The sequence below is a fragment of the Procambarus clarkii genome, chromosome 50 (genome assembly GCF_040958095.1).
Source record: "Procambarus clarkii isolate CNS0578487 chromosome 50, FALCON_Pclarkii_2.0, whole genome shotgun sequence".
NCBI classification, from domain to species: Eukaryota; Metazoa; Arthropoda; class Malacostraca; order Decapoda; family Cambaridae; genus Procambarus; species Procambarus clarkii.
This window is the reverse complement of record NC_091199.1, coordinates 28,260,046-28,284,571: the sequence shown is the minus strand read 5'-3', so window position 1 is coordinate 28,284,571 and position 24,526 is coordinate 28,260,046. Positions and strand designations below refer to the sequence as shown.

Genomic DNA, 24,526 nt, shown 5'->3' with positions numbered 1-24,526 from the left:
TAGTAACAGAATGAGGGGACATGGTGGAAGCTGGAAACTCAGACGTGTCACAGAGATGTTAGGAAGTTTTTTTTTGGCGTGAGAGTCGTGGAAATATGGAATGCACTTAAGGAACAGGTTGTGGAAGCAAACTCGATTTATAATTTTAGAACTAGATAAATATGATAAATAAGGAAATATGATCGGAGTCATTGTTGTAAACAACCGATGGCTCGAAAGGTGGGATCCAAGAGTGAATGCTCGAACCTGCAGACACAAATAGGTGAGTACACACACACACACACACACACACACACACACACACACACACACACACACACACACACACACACACACACACACACACACACACACACACACACACACACACACACACACACACACACACACACACACACACACACACACACACACACACACACACACACACACACACACACACACACACACACACACACACACACACACATACACACACACACACACACACACACACACACACACACACACACACTCACACACACACACACACACACACACACACACACACACACACACAAAAGAAAAATGTCGGTGAACGACCAAGTGACAAAACTAAGGAAGACAGAGGGGGCATATACTGAAAGTGACAAGGAAATCTGCGAGGCACTGAATGCCAGTTTCCATGGAGTGTTCACTACCGAGCCTGAGCAGCTCCCATTGTTGGAAGGGGTTACCCTAGATGAAAGACTATCAGATATAGAGGTGACAGCAGAGGAGGTAATGAAACAGTTGACAACTCTAGATGCAACTAAAGCAGTTGGACCAGACAAAGTATCACCGTGGATACTAAAAGAAGCAGCACAGGCCCTCAGCGTGCCTCTGGCAATGATCTTTAATGAGTCACATATGTCAGGAGAATTGCCCAGTTGCTGGAAGAAGGCAAATGTCGTGCCGATCTTCAAGAAAGGTGATAGGGAGGAGGCACTTAACTATAGACCTGTATCACTGACAAGCATCCCCTCTAAAATACTGGAAAGAATAAATAGGCTACGACTGGTTGCACACCTGGAGAACATTAGGTTTGTGAACAAACATCAACATGGGTTCTGGACAGGGAAATCGTGCCTAACAAACCTTCTGGAATTCTATGATAAAATAACGAGGATAAGACAGGACAGAAATGGTTGGGCAGACTGCATATTTCTGGACTGCCAAAAAGCCTTTGATACAGTACCGCACATGAGACTGCTGTTCAAGCTCGAGAGGCAGGCGGGGGTGGGGGGAAAGGTCCTAGCATGGATAAGGAACTACCTAACAGGAAGGAGCCAAAGAGTTACGGTAAGGGGCGAGAAGTCGGACTGGCGAACAGTAACAAGTGGAGTACCACAAGAATCGGTGCTGGGACCAATTCTATTTCTTGTATATGTTAACGACATGTTTACAGGCGTAGAGTCCTACATGTCGTTGTTTGCGGATGACACAAAGTTGATGAGAAGAGTTGTGACAGATGAGGATTGCAGGATCCTCCAAGAGGACCTGAACAGGTTGCAGAGATGGTCAGAGAAATGGCTACTGGAAATCAACACGAGCAAATGTAAAGTTATGGAATTGGGACTAGGAGATAGGAGACCAAAGGGACAGTATACAATGAAGGGGAACAGCCTACCTGTAACGACGCGTGAAAGAGACCTGGGGGTGGTCGTAACACCTTATCTATCTTCTAAGGCACATATAAATAGGATAACGACAGCAGCGTACTCTACACTGGCAAAAGTTAGAACATCATTCAGAAACCTAAGTAAGGAGGCATTTAGGGCGCTTTACACTGCCTACGTAAGGCCAGTCTTAGAGTATGCCGTCTCATCATGGAGTCCCCATCTGAAGAAGCATATAATGAAACTGGAAAAGGTTCAGAGGTTTGCAACGAGACTCGTCCCAGAGCTACGAGGGATGGGGTATGAGGAGCGCCTGAGGGAACTGTGCCTTACGACACTAGAAAGAAGAAGGGAGAGGGGGGACATGATAGGAACGTATAAGATACTCAGAGGGATTGACAGAGTGGACATAGACGAAATGTTCACACGGAATAGTAACAGAACGAGGGGACATGGATGGAAGCTTGAAACTCAGATGAGTCACAGAGATGTTAGGAAGTTTTCTTTTAGCGTGAGAGTAGTGGGAAAATGGAATGCACTTCAGGAACAGGTTGTGGAAGCAAATACTATTCATAATTTTATAACCAGGTATGATAGGGAAATGGGACAGGAGTCATTGCTGTAAACAACCAATGCTCGAAAGGCGGGATCCAAGAGTCAATGCTCGATCCTACAAACACAACTAGGTGAGTACACACACACACACACACACACACACACACACACACACACACACACACACACACACACACACACACACACACACACACACACACACACACACACACACACACACCACACACACACACACACACACACACACACACACACACACACACACACAAGGCGTGTGTGTGTGTGTATCCCATATGAGAAGAATCAAGACGGATGAAGATAGACACAGACTACAGGATGACCTAGACAAACTGGAGGAATGGTCTAGAAAATGGCTGCTAAAGTTCAACTCTGGAAAGTGTAAGGTAATAAAATAGGCGATGGGAGCAGGAGGCTGAACACAAGGTACCATCTGGGAGATGAAATCCTGCAAGAATCAAATAGAGAGAAAAATCTGGGGGTTGATATCACACCGAACCTGTCCTCAGAGGCCTACATCAAAATGATATCAACAGCGCCATATGCTAGACTGGCCAACATAAGAACGGCCTTTAGAATCTTGTGTAAGGAATCGTTCAGGACCCTGTATACCACTTATGTCAGACTAATCCTGGAATATGCAGCTCCAGCCTGGAGTCCCTATCTAGTTAAACACAAAACAAAGTTAGAGAAGATTCCCGAAACCCTTTGCGTAATAGTGGCTTTAGGCATTGTATGTACTAGCTCTATCTATAAGTCCACCAATCTTTGTAAAAATCTCTTGTATGTATGTACCTTACCTAAATAAACATTTATTTATTTATTTATTTATTCAGCGTTATGCCAACAGGCTCGTCCCGGAACTGAGAGGTATGAGCTATTAGGAAAGACTAAAGGAGCTGAACCTCACGTCCCTGGAAAACAGAAGAGTAAGGGGAGACATGATAACAATTTACAAATTTCTCAGGGGAATTGACAGGGTGGACAAAGACAAACTCTTCAGCACGGTTGGGACACGAACAAGGTGAGTACGGGTGGAAACGTAGTACCCAGATGAGCCACAGAGTCCCCCAAAAAAAAGATCAGTGTCAGAGTAGTTAATAAATGGAATGCACTAGGCAGTAATGTGGTGGAGGCTGACGCCATACGCAGTTTCAAATGTAGATATGATAGAGCCAAGTAAGCTCAGGTATCTGTACACCAGTTAAGTGACAGTTGAGAGGCAGGACCAAAGAGACAAAGCTCAACCCCCACAAGCACTATTAGGTGAGTACAATTAGGCAAGTACACACACACACACTATGTGTATGTGTGTGTGTGTGTCTAGAGGAGACAGGAGACAGGCCCTAAGGAGGCCTGGTTAGGGGGACCGGGCCGCGGGTACATTGTTTCTGAAAGACATTTCAAGGCATGTCGACCTATATATTTTTTTTTTGGCCGTTCCTGGGTGGCTTGATTGTCTTAGTTGTCCGTCTGGCTCTGAGGCGGCTGGGTCGAGCCCTGCCCTGCCAGCGGTCCTTGTCAGGGTGGGATGTGACTGCTGACCTCAGCAGTCCATGTAGGATGTGCATGTGTGCTGACCTTGGCTTAACTATCTGGGCGGGATGTGACTGCTGACCTTAGCAGTCCGTGTAGGATGTGCACGTGTGCTGACCTTGGCTTAACTATCTGGGCGGGATGTGACTGCTGACCTTAGGAGTCCGTGTAGGATGTGCACGTGTGCTGACCTTGGCTTAACTATCTGGGCGGGATGTGACTGCTGACCTTAGCAGTCCGTGTAGGATGTGCACGTGTGCTGACCTTGGCTTAACTATCTGGGCGGGATGTGACTGCTGACCTTAGGAGTCCGTGTAGGATGTGCATGTGTGCTGACCTTGGCTTAACTATCTGGGCGGGATGTGACTGCTGACCTTAGCAGTCCGTGTAGGATGTGCACGTGTGCTGACCTTGGCTTAACTGTCTGGGTGGGATGTGACTGCTGACCTTAGCAGTCCATGTAGGATGTGCATGTGTGCTGACCTTGGCTTAACTATCTGGGCGGGATGTGACTGCTGACCTTAGCAGTCCGTGTAGGATGTGCACGTGTGCTGACCTTGGCTTAACTGTCTGGGTGGGATGTGACTGCTGACCTTAGCAGTCCGTGTAGGATGTGCACGTGTGCTGACCTTGGCTTAACTGTCTGGGTGGGATGTGACTGCTGACCTTAGCAGTCCATGTAGGATGTGCATGTGTGCTGACCTTGGCTTAACTGTCTGGGTGGGATGTGACTGCTGACCTTAGCAGTCCGTGTAGGATGTGCACGTGTGCTGACCTTGGCTTAACTGTCTGGGTGGGATGTGACTGCTGACCTTAGCAGTCCGTGTAGGATGTGCACGTGTGCTGACCTTGGCTTAACTGTCTGGGTGGGATGTGACTGCTGACCTTAGCAGTCCGTGTAGGATGTGCACGTGTGCTGACCTTGGCTTAACTGTCTGGGTGGGATGTGACTGCTGACCTTAGCAGTCCGTGTAGGATGTGTGTGTGCTGACGTTGGCTTAACTGTCTGGGTGGGATGTGACTGCTGACCTTAGCAGTCCGTGTAGGATGTGCACGTGTGCTGACCTTGGCTTAACTGTCTGGGTGGGATGTGACTGCTGACCTTAGCAGTCCGTGTAGGATGTGCACGTGTGCTGACCTTGGCTTAACTGTCTGGGTGGGATGTGACTGCTGACCTTAGCAGTCCGTGTAGGATGTGCATGTGTGCTGACCTTGGCTTAACTGTCTGGGTGGGATGTGACTGCTGACCTTAGCAGTCCATGTAGGATGTGCATGTGTGCTGACCTTGGCTTAACTGTCTGGGTGGGATGTGACTGCTGACCTTAGCAGTCCATGTAGGATGTGCATGTGTGCTGACCTTGGCTTAACTGTCTGGGTGGGATGTGACTGCTGACCTTAGCAGTCCGTGTAGGATGTGCATGTGTGCTGACCTTGGCTTAACTGTCTGGGTGGGATGTGACTGCTGACCTTAGCAGTCCATGTAGGATGTGCATGTGTGCTGACCTTGGCTTAACTGTCTGGGTGGGATGTGACTGCTGACCTTAGCAGTCCGTGTAGGATGTGCACGTGTGCTGACCTTGGCTTAACTGTCTGGGTGGGATGTGACTGCTGACCTTAGCAGTCCATGTAGGATGTGCATGTGTGCTGACCTTGGCTTAACTGTCTGGGTGGGATGTGACTGCTGACCTTAGCAGTCCATGTAGGATGTGCATGTGTGCTGACCTTGGCTTAACTGTCTGGGTGGGATGTGACTGCTGACCTTAGCAGTCCGTGTAGGATGTGCACGTGTGCTGACCTTGGCTTAACTGTCTGGGTGGGATGTGACTGCTGACCTTAGCAGTCCATGTAGGATGTGCATGTGTGCTGACCTTGGCTTAACTGTCTGGGTGGGATGTGACTGCTGACCTTAGCAGTCCGTGTAGGATGTGCACGTGTGCTGTCCTTGGTAATTATCTTTGTTGTATTCTTTTATTTTATTTTCTATATTTAAATTATAAAATGTAATTAGGAGCGTCCTGTGGGGTCCTCTGGTTCTGCAGGTCGAGCCCATTGTCTAAGTTCTATTCTTCCTTTTGATTTTCTCATCAAACTTTTATAGGAAGAGTCACGGCCTCAGAGTGGGGTATGCCGCCGGTGGCCGGACGGTCGTCAGCTCGAGCCCAGAAGGGAAATACATACTTTTCCTTGGAAGCCATCGTAGCACAGTTTGGGAGCGTCCTCGTCGGCCTCGCAGTCCTGAGGTCCACCCAGTTACTAACAGTTGCTTCTTTTATTTAAGGTCGGACCCGGTGTTCACGGAGTCACCATTTCGAAATCTTTGTAATCGTCAGAGCTACCGTTTTTTTTCAAAGCGTTATATGACAAAGAGTACTGGGTAGACGGGACACCACGAGTGTAGCTCTCATCCTGTAACTGCACTTAGGTAATTAAGTGTAGGTAGAGGATGAGAGCCTCCCCCACCCCCCCTTAACACACCTTCCCAGTCTCGCTTTTTCATTATAACCATTTGGAAACCTCATTGACTTTATCGTTTTAAGAATCTTCACAACATACACATTACCATCAACACACACCATACCCATCACCACCTACACACACCATACTCATCACCAACATACCCTCCTGTCAATGTAGCCATTTTCACATCATACTCATCACCTCCAAACCACACCATACCCATCACCACCAACACACACCGTATCCATCACCACCAACACACACCGTATCCATCACCACCTACACACACCATACCCATCACCACCTACACAAACCCTCCCGGGTCTCCACCATACCCTCCTGTCAATGTATGAATCTTCACATCATATCCATCACCACCAACATACACTATACCTATTACCACCAACACACACCCTCCCGGGTCTTCACCATACCCTCCTGTCAATGTAAGCATCTTCACACCATACCCAAAACACCTACACACACCATACCCATCATATTCATCACACTCAGTATATGGATCTCAGTATAGTTATGGAAGTGAAAACTACATGGAATTCTTGTGTGTTTTGTCACGCGAGTATTCATCATCGCCTGGCTCTCATCAATGCTCAACCGATCAACCTGACCACCCTGATCTACACAACACCAAGGACTGTAGGAAACTCAACTTCATGTACAACATGCCAGCATCTCCTTAGAGATCTGCTTCTCAATTTTCTCATGCTCTTGCTGCCTATGTTGTCAAGGATGTGGATTACTGGGCTATTGTTACTGCTGCACAGTTTTGAATGGTGAACATGACTTGTAATTTGTGTAAACCTTTTTATTCTAGACATTAGTTAAAATTCAGTGGAATTTGGATTTTTTGTTGAGCATGCAAGAATGTAGGTCACAGTATTGATGTAAAATAAAATATGAATAATATTTGGTCATGCTCACATAGCACTGCTTGAATGTCATTTTGCCTGACAACAATACCTGTCACAGAGTAAACACGTACAAAATGTCACTTCAGGATTGTTACGTACCCAGTCTGCCATGTCTAAGATAGTAACTTTAATCTATCTTATTTCATAGTTCCAATTTTGCCTTGGCATCACACTAAGACATAAGTGGTATGCTTCTAAAGTGGCAATTGTTTTCCAACTCCTGCTTGCCTTACCTGTTGAATATGTCAAGAGGGATGTGGTTTGATAACACATTTTGTACGTTTGAGTGGGGTAGTTAGGAGTAATATTAATACATCCTCCTTCATGTGTGAGGGGGCTATTGCCTATTATTGTTATGATATATAAGCAAGTGTAATATTGTTAGATTTGTGACATGACCAGTAGTGTTTAGCCAAAGGTAGCTTTTTTACAAATGTTTCTTTAATTGTGATGGAAAATGTAATGTTTAAGAAACTATCAAATTACTATTGTTTACTATCTTTCCCTATTGTTTAAAATGCAAGATTGTATATTAGACAAACATTTTTTTAAGTTGACAGATACATTATTAGCATTATTAGCCATTAGATAGCCTGGTGAGTTGAGAGCCATTGTATTAGATGGCTGACAGCTGAAAAATCCGGGCTCAACAGCTGATACTGGGTCCAGCAGGCACAATTAGGTGAGTACATATGCTCTCTCAATAATGTTCTCTCACTCATATATTCACCAAGAATAATTCTAGGCTTGTACTTTAATTTTAAAATGATGTAATAATGTTCTTTCAGAGTTTTGGTGAGTAAAAAATATAGTCATAATAAGGCATTAGAACCATCCCTGTGGGAAGCGTCATCAACAACAAATCTAATTAATGTTTTGGATAGTTTGCTTGATTTTGTTAGTAGTGTCTTATATATGAAGAAGTTCCTTTGCATTTGCACTGTTTCTACCTTGATAAATTCCTTCAGCATCTAAAAGTAATTAGCATTTCACACTTTTAATTAAAAAATATCTAGAGAGATATGGAAAATAGAAGTAAGCATGGGTTATTACTTATTGTAAGTGACTGCTGTTCCAGGCAAAGCTACTATCTGTCGGCATTTCATCCTCATCTTCAGATGATCAGAATTTGCACATTTCCATTGTTTCTGAAGAGATGAAAAGTTGCTTAAGTTCAAGGTTAAATCAGTTACCAACTATATTTTCATTTACTTTGGTCAGCAGGATAATGTTTCTCTTTCCAGTCAAAAACATCTTGACTTTTTATTGAACTCAAGAAAACTAACGATATTTGTCATAGAATATTTTTTATGAATGTTATTCTTAATAAGGGCACACTTGCGTATTCTATGCTGGAGTCGGAAAAATATTTTGTAAACCAGTCTGATTATTATTCAGTCCAGCCCCTGTTCACCTAGCAGAAAATAGGGACCTGGGAGATAGACAGCTGCTATGGGCTACTTCCTGGGGATGCGTGTTTGTGAAAATTAGGATTAAGGACTTGCCCGAAACATTATGTATGCTAGTGGCTGTACAAGAACGTAAGAACCCTTGTATATATAAATAAATAAAACATAAATAAATTATGACAAACTAAAGGATATATAGCTGCTGCTCCAGAAACAAGCTTGTACCAAATTATAAAACTAACATTTGCCCTTCTCAGGAAGATTCAAACTTGGGACCATTGGACAGCCAAGAATGTTAACTTCTGATGTTATCGCCAATAAGAATAAATCAATATCTTTGCAAAACATTTTAGTAATTGGAGTCATTATCTTTTTAGATACATTATTTTTCTATAAATGTATAGACAGTACATCTTGCATTTTACTTGTATCTGATACATTATCATCTATATTTTCAGTGAGCTGGCAAATGCACTCTATTTCACACATTCCATTCCTTCCAAATGTGGTTGAGGGGCTAAACATTAAAGAACTTAATGTTAAGGAATAGACTAGAGGAGAATTGGAAAATATGAAAGTTCTGAAATTGACCTTTAAAGCATAATGATTTGTAGAAAGACAAAGAATGTTAAATAATATTAAGGTAGGTGATAGATTTATCAAAAGAGAACAGGGCCCCCATTAAAAACATATAAAATATATAACAAAATTAGCATCGGAGTGAGGGGACAAACTAGTTTTTCTTCAAAGTGACAGAGCTCAGAAAGTGCATGAAATGGTATACTATAGGGCAGGGGTGGGCAACCTCTGGCACGCATGCCAAACTTGGCACGCCGATGACTTGTCTCTGGCACGCAAGAGCATAGGTTACCCTAAGCACAGATGCAAGCACATGTTACCCTAAGCACAGACAAAAAAAACTACTTTCCTTGGGGTATAAGCTTACATGCCATGACAGTATATGTACGTCCTGGTGGTGAAGAGGTTTAAGCTCTACGAAGCTACAGAGGTCTCAAGAAAAAGAAGTTGATCTTGTTGCCATAGTTACCTTCTTTTTTTACGTCATCGATCATGCCGATGTATGATGATTCCCCTCTATTTACTTTGGCTCATATTTTATGTAATAAGCCTTTCTAACCTAACGGCTGCACCCATAACCATAGTGTACACTGACAATCATATCTGTGAAGGGTGATGAAGTATGTGAAGAGATGGTTGCTCTTGCATCACTACCTGAGCGTACTACCGGGGCTGAAATATGTAAAACAGTTGTGAACGAATTCTCTACTCGCCAAATTGACATTTCAAAAGTAGTATCCGTCACAACAGATGGTACCCCAAACATGACTGGTGAGAGGACAGGATTTGTAAATCTGTTTGCAAAAAGTGTTGGTCATCCACTGATTGGCTTCCATTGCATCATACATGAGGAGGCTTTATGTGCAAAAGCTGGCCTAAAGGAACTGCAAGAAGTGATGCAAACAGTTACCAAGGTTGTTAATTACATTTGTGGTCGGCCTTTAAATAAAAGACAATTTCAAACTCTACTGGATGAGGTAGAATCTGTGTATAAAGGACTGAAAATGAACAACCATGTTCGTTGGCTTAGCAGAGGCTTGGTTCTGAAACGATTTATTGAATGCTTAGATGAGATAAAGCTCTATTTGAACGACCAACAAGTGTCATACCAGGAATTTTCTGACATCGTGTGGGTTTGTAAACTGATGTTTTTTGCAGATTTTTGTGAACATTTAAATGAATTGAATATTAAGTTACAGGGCTCTGGTAAGACACTTGATGTTATGTTTTGTTACATAAAGCTTTTGAAATGAAGCTTAAAGTTTTTTAAAGTGTTGTAGATAATGAGAGATTTAGATACTTTCCAAACCTAAAGCGGTACATCAGTGATCTAAAAGATGACAGAACAGACCACAAATGTCTTCAAAAGCTGTTTGTAAACATTATCGAGTCAACAGTTTGGCAGTTCTCTACAAGATTTGCCAAATTCAGAGAACTGGAAGACACAGTAAAGTTCATCAAGTTTCCAGACAGCATCAAAATGGATGAACTAAACTTGCAAATGTTTTCATGGATAGACATGGATGATTTTGAGAAGCAGTTGATTGAATTTCAGAGTAGCTCAATTTGGAAGCAGAAATTTGTTGACCTTAGAGTTGACTTGGAAAATATTGAAAGAGAGAGATTAGAGATGAAAGTAGCAAAGAGAAATGCGGAAAACGAAGTATTAAGGACTTGGAATACTATTCCAGAAAATTATGTCTGTTTAAAAAACCTTGCAAACCATTGCTAACCATGTTTTCGTCTACATATGCTTGCGAATCTTTGTTCTCAATTATGAACTTTGTTAAGTCTCGTAACAGGAGTAGCATGACAGATGAAACTAGCGCTGCATGCATATCTCTCAATGTTACTAAATATAAACCCGATGTAAAATCTCTGTCATCAGTTATGCAGCAGCAGCAGAAGTCTCACTGACAGTAACTAAAAGGAGTCAACAAGTTTTTTATCTGTTGTATTCTATTAAAGTTACAAAAGCTTAAAGGCTGTTGAAATGTACTTCTGAAGGTTAAATAATTTTTTTTCTGTTGTTTTTTATACTATGTTTTACTGCACTGCGGTAATTTATTATTTTTTCGTTTAAAAAGTTCTTAAGAGATACCAAATATGTTCTAAAAAAATGGTTGGCACGTGGAAATAGTTTGTGTCAGAGACTTGGCTGATTTTGGCACGCACTCTCAAAAAGGTTGCCCATCCCAGGTATAGGGAAACATGACTGAACAATTGGTACTGGACATGGACCAAACATGGGAAGCAATTGAAACTAAAAGGATGGCTAATCAAATTGCAATATAAAACTTGTACACACAAGTATAAATCAAATTATCTACTATATGTCATATAGTTCACTTTAAGTAGCTGGGTATCATTGATTTGATGGAGGCCAAATTGAAAGAGATAATTCTAAATATGGAAGTCGTTGAAAAGGGCAACTCATTGCAATGTGGAGAATTGGTAAGACTTAGTTAGAAGAGTGGAAGTACAGTAATATAGGAAAGAGTCACTAAAACTAACTACATAACTAAAAAAAAAATATAATATAAATTGATTATAAATACATAGGGAAAAATATATTATTGTATGTAGGGGCCTCACAGCTGAGTGGACAGCGCTTCGATTTCGTAGAACTGAGGTTCGGGGTTCGATGCCTGGTTTAGGCAGTAACAAAAGGGCAATATTTTTCACCCTGATGCTTCTGTTCACCTAGCAGTAAATAGGTACCTGGGAGTTAGATAGCTGCTACGGGCTGCTTCCTGGGGGTGCATAACAAAAAGGAGGCCTGGGTTGCAGGGACGCTGAACAATGAAATCAACTCATAATAACAACACCATATCCATCACCACCTACACACACACTATACCCATCAACACAAACTCACACCATTCTCATCATATTCATCACACCATATCAATCACCACCTACACACACACACACCATGCCCATCACCACCTACACACACGATACCCATCACCCCCTACCCAAATCCTTCCGGGTCTCCACCATACCCTCCCATACTCCTGTAAATGTATGCATCTTTACATCATACCCTTCACCACCTACACACACACCATCCCGGGTCACCACCATACCCTCCGGTCAATGTCAGCATCTTCACACCATACCCATAACTACTTACACACACACCATAGCTATCACCACCTAAACACACACCATCCCGGGTCTCCACCATACCCTCCTGTCAATGTCAGCATCTTCACACCATACCCATAACTACTTACACACACACCATAGCTATCACCACCTACACACATCATACCCATCACCACCTACACACACCATACCCATCACCACCTACACACACCATTCCACATCACCTACACACACACCATACCGATCACCACCTACACACATCATACCCACCACCACCTACACACACCATATCCATCACAACATACACACACACCATATCCATCACAACCTACACACACCATACCCCCACCACCTACACACACCATACCCACCACCACCTACACACCATATCCATCATCACCTAAACACACCATACCTATCACCACCAACACACACCATACCCATCACCTACACACACGATACCCATCATCACCTACACACACCATCCCGAGACAACACCAAACCCTCCCATACCCTCTTGTAAATTTATGAATCTTCACAACATACCCATTACCACCTACACACACACACACACACATCATCACTTAAACACCATATCCCTCACCACCTAAATACACCATACATATCTCCACCTACACACACTATACCACTAACAACCTACACACACCATACCCATCACCACCTACACACACCATACCCATCACCACCTACACACACCATACCAATCATATCCATCACACCATATCGATCACCACAATATCCATCACCACCTACACACATAATATCCATCTCCAATTAAATGGAATGCACTAAGCAGTGATGTGGTAGAGTCTGACTCCATACACAGTTTCAAATGTTGATATGACAGAGCCCAGTAGGCTCAGGAATCTGTACATCACTTGATTGACAGTTGAGAGGCTGTCAACTGTCAATCAAAGAGACAAAGCCTAACTCCCGCAAGCACAATTAGATGAGTACAATTAGGTGAATACACCATACCCATCACTACCTACCCACATCATACTTATCATCACCTTCACACATCATACCCATAACAAGCGTCATGCACCATACCCATCACCACCTACGCTCACCATACCCATCACCACCAACACTCACCATACCCATCACCACCTACACACACACCATACCCATCACCACCAACACTCACCATACCCATCACCACCTACACATACCCTCCCAGGGTCTCCACTATATCCTACAATACCCTCCTGAAAATGTATGAATCTTCAAATCATACCCATTACCATCTACACACACCATTCACATCACCACCTACATGCACCATATCCATCACCAAATAAACACACCATACATATCAACACCCACACACAATATACCCAAAACAATCTACACACACCAAACACATCACCATCTACCCACACCATACCCATCACCATCTACACACCATTCTCATCACTACCTACATGCACCATATCCATCACCACCTAAACATACTATACATATCACCACCTACACACACCAATTCCAAAACAATCTACACACACCATACCCACCACCACCTACGCACACCATACCCATCTCCACCTACACACACCATACCCATGACCACCAACACACGCCATACCCATCACCAACTACACTCCCCATATTCATCACCACCTACACACACACCATACTCATCACCACCTAGACACAATATACCTATCACCACCTACACACACTATACCCATCACCACCTACACACACCATATCCATCACAACCTACACACACCATACCCACCACCACCTACACACACCATATCCATCATAACCTACACACACCATACCCGTCACCACCTGCACACACCATACCCATCTCCACCTAAACACACCATATCCATCACCACCTACACACACCATACCCACCAACACCTACACACACCATATCCATCACCACCTTCACACACCATACCCATCACCACCTACACGCAACATACCCATCACCAACTACACACACCATACCCCATCACCAACTACACACACTCTCGCGGGTCACCATCAAACCCTCCCATACCCCGTTGTAAATTTATGAATCTTCACAACATACTCGTCACCACCTATACACAATACACACAGTTGTTCAATAAACCCTGAACTATATGTTTACCACATTTCTAACAATGTCCAAGTAGGACAGAAGAAAATGTACATATGCTGATTAGCATTGTAAATATATGGCCACGTATGTGGTAGAAAAAAAAACTAAACTCACCATAAATATCTGCACCAACACTCACCATACCCATCACCACCTAAACTCACCATACCTAGCACTGCCTACACACGCACCATACCTATTACCACCTACACACACCATACCCTCCTGTCAATGTAAGCATCTTCACACCATACTCATCACACCATACTATTATGTTATGAGGAAAGAGAGGGAAGGAAGAGGTGGGGGTGGTGTAGCTCTGCTGGTAAGAAAAGGCTGGGATTTTGAAGAGATGGATATTCAGGGCTGTGAAGGTTTCAGTGACTACATAGCAGGTACAGTAACAAATGGAGGGAAAAAAATTATAGTCGTAGTCATATATAATCCACCACCAAATGACAGAAGACCTAGACAGGAATATGATAGAAACAACATGGCCACCATTAACATAATAGAAAGAGCAGCTTCTGTTGCTAGCAGGAATGGATCAGGACTACTAATTATGGAAGACTTCAACCATGGGAAGATAGATTGGAAGAACAGAGACCCGCATGGAGGACCAGAAACATGGAGAGCTAAGCTGCTGGACGTGGCAACAAGAAACTTTCTAAGCCAGCACATCAAAGAACCAACAAGAATGAGAGGAGAAGATGAACCAGCATTGCTTGATTTGATATTTACCCTAAATGAGTGGGATATAAGGGAAGTTAAGATGGAAGCGCCCTTGGGAATGAGTGACCACAGTGTATTGAACTTTGAGTACCTGGTAGAGCTAGGACTTATCTCCCCCAAAAAAGAACTAGGAATCAAAAGACTGGCATACCGAAAGGGGAATTATGAACAGATGAGAAGTTTCCTAAGTGAAATACCTTGGGACACAGACCTCAGAGATAAGTCTGTACAGGGTATGATGGACTATGTTACCCAAAAGTGTCAGGAGGCAGTAAACAGGTTCATCCCGGCCCAAAGGGAAAAATCCGAGAAGCAACAGAAGAATCCATGGTATAATAGGGTATGTATGGAAGCGAAGAAACTGAACAAAAGGGCGTGGAGGAACTTCCGGAATAACAGAACACCAGAAAGCAGAGAGAAATACCAGAGAACCAGGAATGAGTACGTTAGGGTGAGAAGAGAAGCAGAGAAAAGTTTTGAAAATGATATAGCAAACAAAGCCAAGACCGAACCAAAGCTACTCCACAGTCACATCAGAAGGAAAACAACAGTGAAAGAACAGGTATTGAAACTTCGAACAGGCGAGGACAGCTATACAGAGAATGACAGAGAGGTGTGTGAAGAACTCAACAAGAGGTTCCAGGAGGTCTTCACAATAGAACGAGGTGAGGTCACTGTGCTAGGAGAAAGGGAGGTAAACCAGGCGGCCTTGGAAGAGTTCGAAATTACGAGAGAGGAGGTCAAGAGACACCTGCTGGATCTGGATGTTAGAAAGGCTGTTGATCTAGATGGGATCTCACCATGGATACTGAAAGAGTGTGCAGAGGCACTTTGCTTGCCACTCTCCATAGTGTATAGTAAGTCACTGGAGACGGGAGACCTACCAGAAATATGGAAGGCGGCGAATGTGGTCCCAATATACAAAAAGGGCGACAGGCAAGAGGTACTGAACTACAGGCCAGTGTCCTTGACTTGTATACCATGCAAGGTAATGGAGAAGATCGTGAGAAAAAACCTGGTAACACATCTGGAGAGAAGGGACTTCGTGACAAATCGCCAACATGGGTTCAGGGAGGGGTAAATCTTGCCTTACAGGCTTGATAGAATTCTACGATCAGGTGACAAAGATTAGGCAGGAATGAGAGGGCTGAGCGGACTGCATTTTCTTGGATTGTCGGAAAGCCTTTGACACAGTACCGCATAAGAGGCTGGTACATAAGCTGGAGAGACAGGCAGGTGTAGCTGGTAAGGTGCTCCAGTGGATAAGGGAGTATCTAAGCAATAGGAAGCAGAGAGTTACGGTGAGGGGTTAGACCTCCGATTGGCATGAAGTCACCAGTGGAGTCCCACAGGGCTCTGTAATCGGTCCTATCTTGTTTCTGATATATGTAAATGATCTCCCGGAGGGTATCGATTCAATTCTCTCAATGTTTGCGGACGATGCTAAAATTATGAGAAGGATTAAAACAGAAGAGGACTGTTTGAGGCTTCAAGATGACCTAGACAAGCTGAAGGAATGGTCGAACAAATGGTTGTTAGAGTTTAACCCAACCAAATGTAATGTAATGAAGATAGGTGTAGGGAGCAGGAGGCCAGATACAAGATATCATCTGGGAGAGGAAATTCTTCAGGAGTCAGAGAAGGAAAAAGACTTGGGGGTCGATATCACGCCAGACCTGTCTCCTGCAGCAGATATCAAGCGGATAACATCAGCGGCATATGCCAGGCTGGCCAACATACGATCGGCATTCAGAAACTTGTGTAAAGAATCATTCAGAACTTTGTATACCACATATGTCAGGCCGATCCTGGAGTATGCAGCCCCAGCATGGAGTCCATATCTAGTCAGGGATAAGACTAAACTGAAAAAGGTTCAAAAGTTTACCACCAGACTAGTACCCGAGCTGAGAGGTATGAGCTACGACGAGAGACTACGGGAATTCAACCTCACTTCGCTGGAAGACAGAAGAGTTAGGGGAGACATGATCACCACATTCAAGATTCTGAAGGGAATTGATATGGTAGATAAAGACAGTCTATTTAACACATGGGAAACACGCACAAGGGGACACAGGTGGAAACTGAGTGCCCAAATGAGCCACAGAGATATTAGAAAGAACTTTTTTAGTGTCAGAGTGGTTGACAAATGGAATGCATTAGGAGGTGATGTGGTGGAGGCAGACTCCATACACAGTTTCAAGTGTAGATATGATAGAGCCCAATAGGCTCAGGAATCTGTACACCTGTTGATTGACGGTTGAGAGGCGGGACCAAAGAGCCAGAGCTCAACCCCCGCAAACACAACTAGGTGAGTACAACTAGGTGAGTACAACCTTCACTCACCATACCAATCACCACCTACACACACAATATACATCATCACCTACACACAGCATAACCATCACCACTTACACACAACATAACCATCACCACCTACACACACCATAACCCATCTCCATCTACACACACCATACACATCACCATTAATACACGCCTTATCCATCACCACCCTCACTCACCATACCAATCACCACCTACACACACAATATACATCATCACCTACACACAGCATAACCATCACCACCTACACACAACATAACCATCACCACTTACACACAACATAACCATCTCCATCTACACACACCATACACATCACCATTAATACACGCCTTATCCATCACCACCCTCACTCACCATACCAATCACCACTTACACACACCATTCTCATCACCACCCATACCCACCATACCCATCACCACCTACACACACCATACCCATCACCACCTATACACACAATACCCATCACCATCAATACACACGCTCCCGGGTCTCAACCATACCCTCCCATACCCTCCTGTCAATGTCATCATCCTTGCACCATACCCATCACCACCTACACACACACCATACCTATCACCACCTACACTTACACACCATACCCATCAGCACCTATACACACCACACCAATCACCACCTACACAGACCATACCCTTCACTACCAACACACACAATACCCATCACCAACTACACACACCATACCCATCACCACCTACACACCGTACCTACAACCACCTACTCACACAACACATATCACGATCTACACACACCATACGCATCAACACCAACACACATAATTCCAATCACTACCTACACACACTATACCAACACCATCTGCACACACCATACCCATCACCACCTATACACATCATACCCATCAGAACCTTCACACACCATACCCTTCACCACCAACACACACCATACCCATCACCACCTACACACCCCATACCCATCACCACCTACACACATAATATCCATCCCCACTTAAATGGAATGCACTAAGCAGTGATGTGGTAGAGTCTGACTCCATACACAGTTTCAAATGTTGATATGACAGAGCCCAGTAGGCTCAGGAATCTGCACATCACTTGATTGACAGTTGAGAGGCGGGACCAAAGAGACAAAGCTCAACACCCGCAAGCACAATTAGGTAAGTACAATTAGGTGAGTACACCATACGCATTACTACTTTGCCACACCATACATATCATCACCTACATAAACCATACCAATAACAACCTTCACACACCATACCCATCCCCACCTACGCTCACCATACCCATCACCACTATCATTCACCATACCCATCACCACCTACACACACACCATACCCATCACCACCAACACTCACCATACCCGTCACCACCTAATCACGTACCATACCTATTACCCCCAACACACACCATACCCATCACTTCCTACACATACCCTTCCAGGGTCTCCACTATACCCTCCTGTAAATTTATGAACCTTCACATCATACCCATCACCACCTACACACACACACACGTTATCCATCACAACCTAGGCATACCATACCCATCACCATCTACACACACCATTCACATCACCACCTACATGCACCATATCCATCACCAAATAAACACACCATACATATACAGACCTACACACACAATACCCAAAACAATCTACACACACCATACACATCACCACCTACGCACACCATACCTATCACCAACCACACACATCTTTCTCATCACCACCTACATGCACCATATCCATCACCAAATAAACACACCATACATATACACACCTACACACACAATACCCAAAACAATCTACACACACCATACACATCACCACCTACGCACACCATACCTATCACCAACCACACACATCTTTCTCATCACCACCTACATGCACCATATCCATGACAACCTAAGCACATTATACATATCACCACCTACACACACCATTCCCAAAACAATCTACACTCGCCATACCCATCACCACCTACGCACACTATACCCCTCTCCACCTACACACACACACCATACCCATCACCACCTAGACACACCATACCTATCACCACCTACACACACCATATCTATCACCACCTAGACACACCATACCTATCACCACCTACACACACTATATCTATCACCACCTACACACACCATACCCATCACCACCTACACACACCATACCCATCACCACCTACACACACCCTCCCGAGTCTCCCCATACCCTCCCATTCCCTCCTTTCAAAGTAAACATCTTCACACCATACTCATCACCTCCTTCACTCACCATACCAATCACTACCTACACACACAATACCCATCACCACCGACACACAGCATGCTCATCACCACCTACACACACCATACCCATCACCACCTACACACACCATACCCATCACCACCTACACACACCATACCCATCACCACCTACACAAACCATACCCATCACCACCTACACAAACCATACCCATCACCACCTACACACACCATACCCATTCACCACCTACACAAACCATACCCATCACCACCTACACAAACCATACCCATCACCACCTACACACACCATACCCATCACCACCTACATACACCATACCAATCACTACCTACACACACAATATCCATCACCACCTACACACAGCATGCTCATCACCACCTACATACACCATACCCATCACCACCTACACAAACCATACCCATCACCACCTACATACACCATACCGGTCGTCACCTACACAAACCATACCCATCACCACCTACACACACCATACCCATCACCACCTACACACACCATACCCATCACCACCTACACAAACCATACCCATCACCACCTACATACACCATACCCATCACCACCTACACACACCATACCCATCACCACCTACACACACCATACCCATCACCACCTACACAAACCATACCCATCACCACCTACACACACCATACCCATCACCACCTACATACACCATACCGGTCACCACCTACACACACCCTCCCGGGTCACGACCATACCCTCCTTTACTCTCATGTCAATGTAATCATAATAGCACCATACAAATCAGTACCTACACACACGATACCCATCATCACCTACATACACTTTACCCATCACCGTCTACACACACCATACAAATCGAAACTTACACACACCATACCTATTATCACCTACATACGTCATACCCATCTCCACCTACACTCACCATACGTATCATCACATACATACACCATACCCTATCACCAAATACACACATAATAAACATCACCACCTACACACACCATACTATCACCATCTACACACATAATACCCATCACCACCTACACACACCATACTCATCACCACCTACACATACCATACCCATCCCCACCTACACGCACCATACCCATCATCACCTACACACACACACGTTACCCATTACCACCTATACACACTCATCATACCCATCTGAACCTACACACACCATACCCATCACCACCTACACACACCATACTCATCACCACCTACACACACCCTCCCGGGTCACCATCATATCCTCCGGTCATTGAAAGCATCTTCACACTATACCTATCACCACCTACACACACCATACCCATCACCAGCTACACACAGTACCCATCACCACCAACACACACAATACATAGTGGCTGACCCTAACCTCCCTTTTCAAGGGTAACATAGGGGCTGACCCCAACCACCCCCTTCAAGGGTAACATAGTGGGAGACCCTAACCATCCCCATTAAGGGGTAGCATAGGGGCTGACCCCAAACAACCCCCCTTCAACGGTAACATAGTGGCTGACCCCAAACCCCCACCCCCCTTCAAGGGTAACATAGGGGCCGACCCCAACCCCCTCCCCCTCTTCAACGGTAGCATAGGGGCCGACCCCAACCAACCCTCCTTCAACGGTAATATAGTGACTGACACCAACCACCCTTTTCAAGGGTAACATAGGGGCCATAGGGACCGACCCCCCTCCCCTTTAAACGGTAGCATAGGGGCCGACCCCAACCAAACCCCCTTCAAGGGAAGCATAGGGGCCGAAGCCCCCCCCCTTCAAGTGTAACATAGGGGCTGACCCCAACCACCCCCTTAGAGGGGTAACATAGGGGCCGACACCAACCACCCCCTTAGAGGGGTAACATAGAGGCCGACACCAACCACCCTTCTTCAAGGGTAGCATTGGGGCTGACCCAAACCACCCCTTTTCAAGGGTAGCATAGGGGCCGACCCCAACCTCCCCCTTCAAGGGTTACAAAGGGGCCGACCCCAACCTCCCCCTTCAAGGGTAACAAAGGGGCCGACCCCAACCACCCTGTTCAAGGGTAACAAATGGGCCAACCCCAACCTCCCCCTTCAAGGGTAACAAAGGGGCCGACCCCAACCACCCCCCTTGAAGGGTAGCATAGGGGCCGACCCCAACCACCCTGTTCAAGGGTAACAAAGGGGCCGACCCCAACCACCCCCCTTTAAGGGTAACAAATGGGCCGACCCCAACCACCCCCTTCAAGGGTAACATAGTCCTGTTCGACCCGTCCCACTTTGCCTCTGTACATCTCTATGTCTCTGTACGTCTCTCTGTCTCTGTACGTCTCTCTGTCTCTGTATGTCTCTCTGTCTCTGTACATCTCTCTGTCTCTGTACGTCTCTCTGTTTCTGTACATGTCTCGTTCTCTGTACATCTCTCTGTCTCTGTACGTCTCTCTGTCTCTGTATGTCTCTCTGTCTCTGTACATCTCTCTGTCTCTGTACGTCTCTCTGTCTCTGTATGTCTCTCTGTCTCTGTACATCTCTCTGTCTCTGTACGTCTCTCTGTTTCTGTACATGTCTCGTTCTCTGTACATCTCTCTGTCTCTGTACGTCTCTCTGTCTCTGTACATCTGTCACTGAACGTCTCTCGTTCTCTGTACATCTCTCTGTCTCTGTACGTCTCTCTGTCTCTGTACATCTCTCTGTCTCTGTACATCTCTATGTCTCTGTACGTCTCTCGTTCTCTGTACATCTCTCTGTCTCTGTACGTCTCTCTGTCTCTGTACATCTGTCACTGAACGTCTCTCGTTCTCTGTACATCTCTCTGTCTCTGTACGTCTCTCTGTCTCTGTACATCTCTCTGTCTCGGTACATCTCTCTGTCTCTGTACATCTCTCTGTCTCTGTACGTCTCTCTGTCTCTGTACATCTCTCTGTCTCGGTACATCTCTCTGTCTCTGTACATCTCTCTGTCTCTGTACGTCTCTCTGTCTCTGTACATCTCTCTGTCTCGGTACATCTCTCTGTCTCTGTACATCTCTCTGTCTCTGTACATCTCTCTGTCTCTGTACGTCTCTGTCTCAATCAATTTCTCATTTTGCATTTATCATTCGGTGTGTCTATCATGGTCTGCCTTTCATACACACACATTCATACACACATTCATTCACACATTCATAAACATTCACACATATTCATACACACCCACTCCCTCTTACTCCCTCAGAAGTAAGGCAAAATAAGCAGGAAGGAGAGTGAAGGTCAGAAGTGAAGTAGCACAGTTTACCTTGTGTACAGCTCACTGACATTCCTCTTGCACTTCTCGTGTTCCTCTTCCATCAAGCGTTTCTCTTCTGTTAATTTATTCTTTTCCTCTTGAATACTTCTGAGTTGCTGTGCCTGTCTGTCTTTATCACTCTGTAGAGCCGTGTTTCCTTCCCGTAACTTACTGGCCTCTTCTTCACTGACGGAGAGTTGCTCTTCAACAAGTCGTTTCTCCTCTTCAGTCTTCCTGATTGTTTCTTCCTTTTCTTCAATTAGAGCAGCGTTTGCTGTTTGAAGGACCCTGACCTGTTCTTCCAGGAGTGAGAGTTGCTCTTGAACAAGTCCTTTCTCTCTTGCTGTGTTATTATTCATCTCTTGCAGCTGTTGTGTCTCTCGCTCTAGCTCAGCGATCCTCGTCAACGCCGTCTTGACCCTCTCCTGGGCTTGGGTCTCCGCAAGCTCCAGCTGTTGGTTCCTCGACTTGACCAGCCTCGAGTCCTCCTCCACTTGTCGGATCTCTTGCTTGACCAGCCTCGAGTCCTCCTCCACTTGTCGGATTTCCTGCTTGACCAGCCTCGAGTCCTCCTCCACTTGACGGATCTGGGACTTTAATTGAATGTTTTCTTCCTGAGCAAGGCGCACTTCGTTCTTAGTCTTCATGTTATCCTCCTTGGCCAGCCTCGAGTCCTCCTCCACTTGACGGATCTGGGACTTTAATTGAATGTTTTCTTCCTGAGCAAGGCGCACTTCGTTCTTAGTCTTCATGTTATCCTCCTTGACCAGCCTCGAGTCCTCCTCCACTTTACGGATCTCCTCCTTGACCAGCCTCGAGTCCTCCTCCACTTGACGGATCTGGGACTTTAATAGAACAATCTCCTCCTGAGCAAGCTGCCCTTCGTTCTTAGTCTTCCTGTTGTCCTCCTCGAGCAAATGATTCGCTGTATTTAGGCGAGTGTTTTCCTCCTCCAGCTTGAGGTTGTCAGCTTGGTGAGCCTTGTTGACACACTCCAGCTGGTCCAGAGTGTCCAGGAGGCGGCGGGTGGCGTTCTCCCTCTCCTTCACACCTGCCAACACATCAAATATTAAATATATACTGCTATATATATTACCACCACCCACAACTACTACTACTAGTATATATCAGATATATACTGCTGACCCTGAAATGCACTCCAGTCCCTGAAATACAGTCAAGAACCTGAAGTACACTCCAGGAGCAGAAGTACATGCCAGGCCCTGACGTACACTTAAGATCCAGAAGTATAATCAATACCCTGAAGTACACTTCAGATCATGAAGTAGACTTCAGGCTCTGAAATACACTCCAGGACCAAAAGTACTCTCCTGTCTTTAAACTACACTCAAGACCCCTGAAATACATTAAAGTCCCTGAAGGACATTCCAGTATCTGAAGTGTACTACAGACCTTCAACTACATTTTAGACCCTGAAGTACACTGCAGACCCTGAAGCACATTTCAAACACTGAAGTTCAATTCAGGATTTGATGTACACTCCAAAACTGAATTCCACTCCAGATCTTGAAGAACACTCATGATCCTGAAAAAAACCTCCAGACCCTAAAGTTCAC

At 44.9% G+C, this 24,526-nt stretch overlaps 1 protein-coding gene across 1 annotated transcript in view; it reads right to left on the bottom strand.

Moving 5' to 3' along the window:
• Positions 1-24,526, bottom strand: part of LOC138351721 (golgin subfamily A member 6-like protein 25) — an 83,580-nt gene that overhangs the window by 12,724 nt on the left and 46,330 nt on the right. The window contains exon 3 of the mRNA XM_069303745.1: positions 22,959-24,000. Coding sequence (XP_069159846.1) covers positions 22,959-24,000 — 1,042 coding nt within the window. The remainder of the gene's footprint in view (positions 1-22,958; positions 24,001-24,526) is intronic.